Source organism: Gastrolobium bilobum, unplaced genomic scaffold (genome assembly GCF_033153095.1).
Source record: "Gastrolobium bilobum isolate Gb01-03AN ecotype WA unplaced genomic scaffold, APGP_CSIRO_Gbil_v1 utg389393, whole genome shotgun sequence".
In the NCBI taxonomy this organism is placed as follows: Eukaryota; Viridiplantae; Streptophyta; class Magnoliopsida; order Fabales; family Fabaceae; genus Gastrolobium; species Gastrolobium bilobum.
Genome location: NW_026896825.1, coordinates 1 through 10,548, shown reverse-complemented (window position 1 = coordinate 10,548; position 10,548 = coordinate 1). Strand labels below are relative to the sequence as shown.

The 10,548-nt window shown below is 37.5% G+C and overlaps 3 protein-coding genes and 1 pseudogene across 3 annotated transcripts; all 4 read right to left on the bottom strand.

Moving 5' to 3' along the window:
* Nucleotides 1-3,939: 3,939 nt before the first annotated feature.
* On the bottom strand, nucleotides 3,940-4,955 carry LOC133302196 (anthranilate synthase alpha subunit 1, chloroplastic-like). Its single transcript, XM_061501941.1, has 3 exons — nucleotides 4,686-4,955; nucleotides 4,469-4,597; nucleotides 3,940-4,194 (listed from the first exon to the last, which is right to left on the bottom strand). Exons 1-3 carry the CDS (start codon nucleotides 4,953-4,955, stop codon nucleotides 3,940-3,942), a joined length of 654 nt encoding a protein of 217 aa, XP_061357925.1.
* A 5-nt stretch (nucleotides 4,956-4,960) lies between these two features.
* LOC133302195 (uncharacterized) lies at nucleotides 4,961-5,572 on the bottom strand. The gene has a single exon (XM_061501940.1). It carries the CDS (start codon nucleotides 5,570-5,572, stop codon nucleotides 4,961-4,963), a length of 612 nt encoding a protein of 203 aa, XP_061357924.1.
* Nucleotides 5,573-6,352: 780 nt separating this feature from the next.
* On the bottom strand, nucleotides 6,353-8,380 carry LOC133302194 (cation/H(+) antiporter 15-like; annotated as a pseudogene).
* A 1,401-nt stretch (nucleotides 8,381-9,781) lies between these two features.
* On the bottom strand, nucleotides 9,782-10,541 carry LOC133302193 (anthranilate synthase alpha subunit 2, chloroplastic-like; the record flags this gene model as incomplete). Its single annotated transcript, XM_061501939.1, has 2 exons — nucleotides 9,782-10,234; nucleotides 10,509-10,541. Coding segments are annotated over 2 exons (354 nt in total), but the record flags the coding sequence as incomplete, so codon positions are not given.
* Nucleotides 10,542-10,548: the final 7 nt, after the last annotated feature.

Genomic DNA, 10,548 nt, shown 5'->3' with positions numbered 1-10,548 from the left:
CGAGCATTTAAATCATAAAAAGGCGTAATAATTAAAAGCTGTGACCGTAACCGTAAACTCTTGCGGAAGACTTATTTCAACTATTTTTATAACTTACATCATTTATTATGAGTTACTAAGGAGTTCCCATAAACTCACTTAGCCTATTTCCAACTTTACATTTTTACCAATTCGAACATGTTTCACTCTAAATTTTTCTGCGACCAAACCGATCGCAACTAACCCTTCTTCTCAGATTATATTTTTGTATTACTTAATTCCATTTTTAAAAAGCTATCATACGCTCAATTCAGAGCTCATTTGCTCCGGTTATCGCCGTTTGAAGTTGGATAAGCAATTAGCCCAAACAACCCCAAAAACAGCTCCAAACCACTCACATTGCTCGAATTACTGCACTCAATCTACTCAACCATTTGCTCTCAAATTTTTATCCTACAAACTAGACATCTAAAACTTCATTTTGATATATCACACGCTTAATTTGGCGGAGAAACGAAGCGGGAATTAATTTCCCAAATCCGGTCCAGAATCTGCCTCAGGTGCAGGGGCACATGGGCAGTCCGCGTTTCTCTATTTATTTCAGGCCGAAGATCAACCCAGAATTTCCTCAAATTTTGACACAAGGTAGAGGACATCTCAACCTTCAAAATAGCGTATGGAACGTCCCTAGGGGACCTCTATGGAGGGAGATATGCTCTCCCAAAGTTCGCCTAAAATCTGCCAATTCTACAGAAAATTCGCCAGAGTTTCCTTTGTTTTTCCAATAATCCCAAATTTGTAAAAGATCATTTAAACCTCAAATGTACCTAATAAACACATGATAATACAGTAATAATCCAATGGGTGGCACACACAAGGACCAACAACGCCTTGGGGCACTTACAACCCAATCCAGTTTATAGTTATTAAACATAGAGTCCATATTAGTCATTCTCAAGTAGTTGCAATCACTAACACCTTTTTCATGCATATTTCCATCATACATATTATCATAACCTAAAATAGGCCTAAGGCCCTTCCATCATAATTAGACATGCATCAATACTATTACAATATGGCTTTACAAATTACAACTTGAAACTAAAACTTCAAATTACATTCTTCTAAAATTTCAACTTAATTTAAAAGACAACATAACCAAATACATCACTACTAGACTTAGGCAAAATGGCATGAACAAAATGCTAATGAAGCTACTAATAAATACAAATGACATGTTCATGCCCTAAGTCTAGCCTAGGCCACACGGCCAACAAAATGCAAAATATGAAGCGCTCCAGCGCTCCTGCTCCACTGCTATCTCCTGAAATAATTGCCCCGAGACGGGGTGAGATATACGAATATATCTCAGTAACCAAGAGGTTCTGGAGAAAACTCCACCCAATGGTTCACTTCGATGCATATCAATAGAATACAACAACCACTTTGAAAACGGGATATAGCAAGGGATTTAGAGAATGGGGAATATAAAGAAAACAAAATACGACGATACGGGATGGTAACCCCAATTCCACGTACGCCCTCGGCATATATAAGCCTATGGGTATCATCCAAGGTGTGTTCACAGAAACCACAACCATGATGCCCAAACCAACCAAAACGCCAAAGACATTCCTAGTGTGCTCCTACCCGGATCACACACCATGACGCGCGGTCAACTGGAACTCCCTCCTGGAGACCTATCCAGCGGAAGTCCGAAAATGCCCGAAGGCTAATAAAACTGTCTACTGGCCAGAGACTCGGTACCGCAGTACCCATAGCAATAATGCATGCATGCTCATGTGTTCTATACTATTCATACACACTTCCTACCGTTGCCATCAACTGGCAAGGTGGAACAGAAAAGGGGAACAAGCCCCAGTACCAAGAGGTTACCTTAATTCGTGTTTCCACAAGCTCCGCAGCAGCTTATCCCTCAACTCGGTACACAGCGGAATGCCTACACAGAGGACATTCCCAATCACTCTCAGTTCAACCCATACATGTTAATTTATAATTACACATGCAATGAACCAATTTCTTACCTCAATCCACTTGGTCCCGGACCAAGGGCAACTCACTGATTCAAGATTCGGGATTCAGGTCGACGTACGGCAACCTATACAATAACGTACATCCATCAGTACTCGTCAAATAGTATCAAAACGCAAAAACACAAAAATCCTCCCTTGATGGTTCGGCCATTGTAGTGTAAATGTGAGATTTATTTTTCTAAATTTTCTTTCTCATTTTGTTACGTCTCATTAGGTTGTCAATAGGCCAGTTCAAGTGTCGGTTCGTCATTTTCGCGTCGAATTACATCAAAACGCGAAAATCGCCAAATCACCCCTTTTCCCCTTGGAGGTTCGGCCATGTAGGTGTAAATTTGAGATTTATTTTCCTAAATTTTCTTTCTCATTTTATAACACTCCCTTAGGTTGTTTAGAGGCTAGTTCAATCATCGTTTTTCCGTTTTTCGACATTTACGCATCGTTTTGCGAAATATTTCATTCTGGGCTCATTTAGGTCTCTAACACAATTCATTTTTTTCCATTGATTCAAACACTCTCCAAGCACAACACAACCCATCTAAGCACCATATAACTACTCAAATCATCATCCAAATCATTTTTCAACATCAATTCTTCAATCTTTCTTAAAAGAATCGAATTTTACCCTATGGCATTCCAAGGAATTTCCATACAACTTTAATCATTCCACACCTCATACAATCCTATTATATCAACATACAATCATACAACAACTCATCAATCCAATCCTAACACATTTTCAAAACTCAAAGTCATGACAACCTCAAAATTTTCTAAGTTAAAAATTCACATTTTTCATCAATAAATTTCATCGCATTTCTAGCTTTAATACATCATTCTAACACATTATCATCTAATACACATTTTCAAATTGAGCTCTCTAACACAACACATCATCAAATCAAGCTTTAGGTTTCCAAAAATTCAATCACAATTAAACCATGTAAATGGGATGGAAACATACTCACAACAAAGGCTAGAAGCTAACCCAAGACTCCTCCAAGCAATGGAAGATCAAAAAGCTCCATGGACAACCATTTTTTCTCCAAAATTTCGTGGCTGTAAATGGCCAATATCTCCCCAAATACACGGTTTCAAGGCTCAAGAGTGGTACCAATGTGTTTAGAAGGTTGTTTCCAACAAATTTCAACACAAAAATCACTTGATTTGGTTAAGAAATGATCAAGTTATGGTGAAAAGAAAATTTGAATGCAAATGGGGTTTTTGGGGGAGGGGGCTGCGGGTTTCATGAAGAAGAAGGGAGGAAAGTGATTCATGAATAGTGCCAAGCACATGTGGCTTAAGTCACTTAAGTGGGGTGGGTCCCACCGCCACCTCACGCGATTTAAAACTAATCCGAATTTTCCTCCGATTCCACTAAACGTCCGTAAATTCACAACCTATTTAGAAACTCAAATTTTTAACATTAACTATTCCCCTTTAATTAGGCTTGATCAGGTGAATTAAGAGTCCTCCATTCGTTCGGAGAAAACACTGTTTTAAGCTATTACGCGCGCCATTGGCACGCTTCCCCAAACTGTCTTAATTTCATCGAATATTATAAGAAATCATATTTCCTAACTCATTAGACCATTTTTAACTCATATTTGAAACCTAGAGCTCAAAATTCAACTGGCACGTTTTACGGTGCAATCGTAACGCGATATTTTTACCCGCGAAAAACACTATTCACTGATTTTTCTGAAACTTGCCCATCCACTCAATTTTTCGTTCTGAACCCATTTCCAGGGTTATTTTTACCATCTGAGACCTTCTACTCAATTTTTATCTTCCTAGGGTTGCGTGTTGGCTAATTACCATTTTGCCCTTTCTTTGTATTTTGGCCTAATCTTTAGGATTTTCACTAATTCATCACTTGATTGCTCATTTAATATTTTAATTAATTGATTTAAAATTGTGAGGTGTTATAATCACTGTCAGCCATGATTCCTGCTCCAGCCTGGAGATGGGCAACCCATTGTCTACGTTTGTTCACATCCTTAGACGGGTACATTGTGTAAAAACGAGTATAAGTTGGGAAAACTATGGTACTCAGAGCAAGGGCAATGTCCATATCACCAGAAAAAGAGATGCCTCCAAATACCCCATTATATGGCCCACGTCTTGTGACTTCCAACTGATCAATCAACTCCATGGCTTTCACCTGTTGTACAGCACAGATAACGATAACAATTTAGGACAAAAATAGTCAAACCAAGACTGCAATCTTAAGCTGGTGACAATCAACAAAGAGTGTTGTGGTTGTTCTAAGAATGTTTAGTGATAACCCCTTCCACCCCACCTTTCTCTCAACAATCCCTATGTATGCACAAGTAATATCAGAAAGGGAAGTGCCAATCTATACCAGAAACTACATCAGTGAGGAGAAAGAGACTACAAACACCTAGGTTATAGCCTTGAAGGATGCCAAGATTTACCTTTGGTGCTCCACTAACTATACCAACAGGTAATGCAGCTAGCAATACATCCCAACTTGTCAAGTTATCTAGTAACTCCCCAGTGACCTGCAAAGACAGGTACAGTTTTCCATTATCCGTGGCAAGCTTCTGCACTAAATTCACAAAGAAACCAGTTTTACATATTTGCAAAAAAAAAAGGAGAATGAAATGAAGTTGGTAATTGATTATTACTTACTTTTCTGTCCCAGGCAACGCTTAGCAGGATCAATGCCATGATGCCCTTAGTGTTGAGAAGCAATCCAATGCCTATACCATCTCGAGCAGACATACCAAAGAAGAAAGTGGTAATTAAGGAGCTTAGAACTTTAGGGATGGATAACAGCAGCATAATGAGCAACATCACATGCCATTTTGGCTGGGTCACAATCATTAAATAGTTGATTTTTAAGCCAAAACCAGCAAAGTAGATAGGGGATAGAACCCCAGTAACAAAATCATCTGTCATTTCCATCACCAACTCAGCAAGCGACAACCCAACATCTCCATGAAATCATCCTCAACCTCCTTCTTGGATAACTCCACGTGAAATTTCACCTTATCAGAATTACACTCTGCTTGCTTTTTTCTCAAATTCCACGGCTTGACAGGTTCTTCTTCTTCGTTAGCCAAAATCGCTTCTTTCAACCTATCTGCCTGATTCTTGAGATCAAGCGTGAGCTTCTGCCTCACTGCTGCAACGCCATCCTCATCCTCGCCGGAGCGTCGCCGTTTCGAACGCCTCACATACACCGCAAGCTTCTTCTCAGGCTCCGACTCCTTCTTCTGTGCCGCCATTGATTCCTCAGTCTTTGACCCGGAAACTCCCGCACCGTCAGCAGCGCTAGTGCAATTGATGTTCTTCTCAGGCTCCGACTCCTCCTTCTGTGCCGCCATTGATTCCTCAGTCTTTGACCCGGAAACTCCCGCGCCGTCAGCAGCGCTAGTGCAATTGATGCTCCTCCTCTGGGTTCCCCAATTCAGGAAAAGGGAAGGGAACGTGAAATTGTGAAGAGGGTTTCTCATGTGACTCGTCGCCATGGACTTCGGCGCCGGAACCTCTTCAACCAGACCCCTCAATACCATTTACGGGAAGAAAAAGAGAGCAAGAAAAACAGACAGTGAAAACAAGAAGGGAAGAATAGAAAAACCACACTGCGTCCAGTGTGGTGTTGAGAGCGCAAAGGAAAGCTGGAAATTTTTCTCGGGAAAATTTGGGAGAGCAAGGGAAAGACAAGGTTTGGTTTTACAAAGTAATTATGCGTGAGTGTGAGTGGTTCTGTTTTGCAAAGTTGCCGGGAAACGAAACGAAACTAAACTTATATAAGAGTGAGAGGAAGGCAAAGACAAGGTTTTACACGTGAATGTGAATGTGATTTTGATAATATTTGATAATATTTCTTTTAGAAAATACAAAATAAAGGAAGATTTGATTTTGAAAACAATATTCTCTCCTCATATTTGTTTCCTTATTCCCCTTTATTAATATATATTTTTTAAGAAAAATCTAAAATATTCATAAAATAAAATAGAATCTTAAAGAATTATTTGATAATATTTATTTTAGAAATACAAAATAAAGGAAGATTTGATTTTGAAAACAATATTCTCTCCTCCTATTTGTTTCCTTATTCTCCTTTATTAAAATATATTTTATTATTTAAAAACTATAATTATCTTTAACAAAAAATATCGTTGCATTGCAAAATAAAGGAAGATCTTGTTTGCTCTTGATTGAATCACTTATCTCTAATAGTATCACAAATTTGTAGAAAAATAATATTTGCATTTTTAATTTGGATCTTTTCCATCCTAAATATAGAAAACATTCCTTAATCTGCAATATCTAATCTTTGTATCTGTGTTTCACAACATCATCTCAGGACCATCATTCTTTTGGTGACATTTCTTTTGATGTTGAGTTTTACGCTTTGAACCAGAATCATATTGCTGCACAACAAGCAATGAAGCACGTGTACCAAAGCTTGTTGAAGCTACAATATCCCCTATAACCCCAAGTTCAGGATTGTCACACCATTCCAACAACTTGGAAAAAACTCTAGAGTTTCTACCACAACTTTGTCCAACAATGTACAAATCATAGTCATTTTTGTCTAACTCATTGAGTAGTAAAGGAATCTCTTCACCTGTTGCTGTATGCACCTTCCTCTGAATAAACAATTGACTCATTATTGTTCATTGCCTTGTGCCTGAAGGAAAATATATACTCATCATCCATTTGTTTCTGTACCCCATTATCCCTAACTGTACATAATAACTCATTTGCATCATTGTTCATTGTGTTCTCTTCTTCTTCTTCTTCCTTAGCTTCACCTAACAAAAGTACTCTTACCACATCCAATTGAATTCCTGAATGCCCTGCCATTCTCCCTGCTATAGATAAGGCTTCGCGGTCATCCGGTCCTCCAATGAAGATCACAACAATCCTCAAACTTGTTTGTAGTAATGATCCAAGTCCACGGTCGACAAAGATCACAACAGAACATGGTGATTGTTGTAGAACACTTTTGTTTATGTCACTTTGTGCAGTGTTAGTTGTTTCTAGTACACCTTCTGAGTTTAGCTCCTTGTGAAAAGGAAGGATAATTAAGCTTGCAAATTTCTCTTCTGCTACATTGTATATATCTTCATGGATAGTTTCATAAGTTGACACAACACTTGATGTCTCAAATCTAACAGCATTGTATCCTTCTACAAATTCGTCAAATGTATTGGTTATGCTCTCAAACTCTGCTTGTGATTCATAGAGTTTTTGTTCTCCACCATGTGCATTTGAATTTGAATGTTCCATTTGGGCTACAAGAAGAGCAGTGCCATATCTAGTGAGTTCAACAAGGTGAAGTGCAAATACATGTAAAGGTGAAATTCTTGTGGCATTTACTGTTTCAAGGACTCGTGTCATTGCGGTGGCTTGGCGAGCATTGTGGACACAAGCAACAACTCTAAGCACTACATCACTCCTTAACTTCTGTACAGTTCTCAGCTGTGATTACTTAAACCGAAATTTTGGCTTGTATATAGCATTGATCAAGGGAGATACCAGCACAGTCATTATTATAATACCAAGCATCATGATTGTGAAATCATATAAGTTCAAAATCGGTTAAAAAAAAATAAACACACATTTGAATTAGCTGTAACTAAGAGCTAATGAACTTGAAAAAGGAGTATGAAATAAAAAAACCACTCCCCGTTGAACCTCAACTTAATGAGGATGAGGTGAAGAAAATACTTATATGCAGTCTTATCCTTATTTGTATATGTTAGAGAAGTATAAAACCATTAATGTAGCCTCACCCGACAGCTTAAACTTTTGGGTTGAATTGGTTCTTTACTATATACTTAGAAAGAGATGGTTTTATGGATTGAACCCGTGATCTTTCGGTCACAAAGAAACCAGTTTTACATATTTGCAAAAAAAAAAGGAGAATGAAATGAAGTTGGTAATTGATTATTACTTACTTTTCTGTCCCAGGCAACGCTTAGCAGGATCAATGCCATGATGCCCTTAGTGTTGAGAAGCAATCCAATGCCTATTACATCTCGAGCAGACATACCAAAGAAGAAAGTGGTAATTAAGGAGCTTAGAACTTTAGGGATGGATAACAGCAGCATAATGAGCAACATCACATGCCATTTTGGCTGGTTCACAATCATTAAATAGTTGATTTTTAAGCCAAAACCAGCAAAGTAGATAGGGGATAGAACCCCAGTAACAAAATCATCTGTCATTTCCATCACCAACTCAGCAAACCTCCCATGAGGTAAGATTAGTCCATAAATAAAAGCCCCAACAATATGGTGTGTACCAAGAAAATCTGTGATAAAGAGTGGGGTCAGGTTATTTAGTAGGGCTAACATAGAAGTTGACATGATAATAGAGTGCTGAAAAGAGAATTTCAAAGAGTATTGCTAACATTCCTCATGAACTTGTGATCATCATTAGTTACTTGTGAGTTCAATATTTTAGTTGTAAAATTCTTAGTAAAAGTGAAAGACAGAACACAGTCAAGTCATTTGTTGCCAAGAACTGACAACCACTCTAGCCTCTACCAAGCAGAAAGATGAAATTTTATTCGTAACATGAATTGTTTCTTTTCTATATGTAAATAGTAATTAAAGGGTGAACTAAATTTTACCCCCCTGAAATGCTAAATCTCTATATGTACTACATCCATAGCATAATCTTTATTTTCACCAAGTTCCTTCTTTGGAGAAAATGTGATGTATCAATTTGGGTAAATGCATGATGATTATTTATAGTAACTCAAGTAGCCATTACACTATGATTAGCATGTATTGAATTTGATGCTTAATAATTGGAAATTATAGCAGATTGACTTTTAAATGTTGTCTACATGAGTAATCATAAAAATTTTGCATGAAGATTAGATTCCTTTCTTACATACAATGCAATTCACTTAGCTATGGCTCATGCCATAATTATTACTTTGTTTTTGCTGAGGAGGGTACATTTATATTTACAATTTCCATTATAATATATTTGATTTTATATGTGCTAACTTGATCCAGTGTCAACTTCAAATCATAGATTTTATGTGAAAATTTTGAATTTTTTTTTCTAGAGATGGTATATTTATGGATCTCCATGATGGAATTTCAGTGAACCTACCACCATAAGATGTGAGACAAAGAACCAAGAGAAAGAAAATGGTGGTTGGATAACTACTATACTTGTAAGTTTTTCAATATATCTTTATGTTTAATTTGAAAAACCTTTGTTTACTTCCTTTAAACTTCCCTAGAGTTCAAAAATCTACGGTCTTCTATAATATATGCAATTATCGAGGTTAAAAGTAGTAGATTTTCTATTTAAGTGTTGGCAGAATGGCCATAATGTTTAAGCAGGTGTCTCTTTCTTCAATTTATGATGTGAATTTAATATAATGAAACAAGAACATGAATGTGTCTTTTTTCCTTTCAAGTGAAGTAATTTGGGATGCATGTTTCTACTACTTGTGTCTGCAACTGCAACTCTAGTAAGTTAAATTTCTGTTTGGATACCTGATAATTAAGAATAGAGGAAAGTCACTTTGATAGGATCTTTAGGCACCTACAGATATGGTACCAAGCCATGTCTGTCTTTCCATTTTTAGCATCACAATACCAACCCAACATAATTGGTTACATCTTTGTAAGAATCAGCAAAACAAAGAGCGTCTAAGAATTTATTTCTGTCTTTGACTTTCTATACTTCAATTGTTTGCTGAATCTATGTTTAAATGCAGTGTTCTAAAGTCTAGTTTGGCAGAAATGAATTTAGGTACGTGAGGTTGAAATTTTTCTTTGCACATATCAAACAAGGACCATCCTTCAAAAGTTGACTAAATATCCTTTGTCTACAAAAGCAAGATCTAGTGCTGAGATAAAGATTTTGCAAATCATTTAAAAAAAGAATGTGGCTTCTGCAAGATCAATGGCAGGGGCAAGGTCTGCAACTTTGTTTTCACACTCTCTTTGCTCATCATCTGGATCACTGTCAGCCATGATTCCTGCTCCAGCCTGGAGATGGGCAACCCATTGTCTACGTTTGTTCACATCCTTAGACGGGTACATTGTGTAAAAACGAGTATAAGTTGGGAAAACTATGGTACTCAGAGCAAGGGCAATGTCCATATCACCAGAAAAAGAGATGCCTCCAAATACCCCATTATATGGCCCACGTCTTGTGACTTCCAACTGATCAATCAACTCCATGGCTTTCACCTGTTGTACAGCACAGATAACGATAACAATTTAGGACAAAAATAGTCAAACCAAGACTGCAATCTTAAGCTGGTGACAATCAACAAAGAGTGTTGTGGTTGTTCTAAGAATGTTTAGTGATAACCCCTTCCACCCCACCTTTCTCTCAACAATCCCTATGTATGCACAAGTAATATCAGAAAGGGAAGTGCCAATCTATACCAGAAACTACATCAGTGAGGAGAAAGAGACTGCAAACACCTAGGTTATAGCCTTGAAGGATGCCAAGATTTACCTTTGGTGCTCCACTAACTATACCAACAGGTAATGCAGCT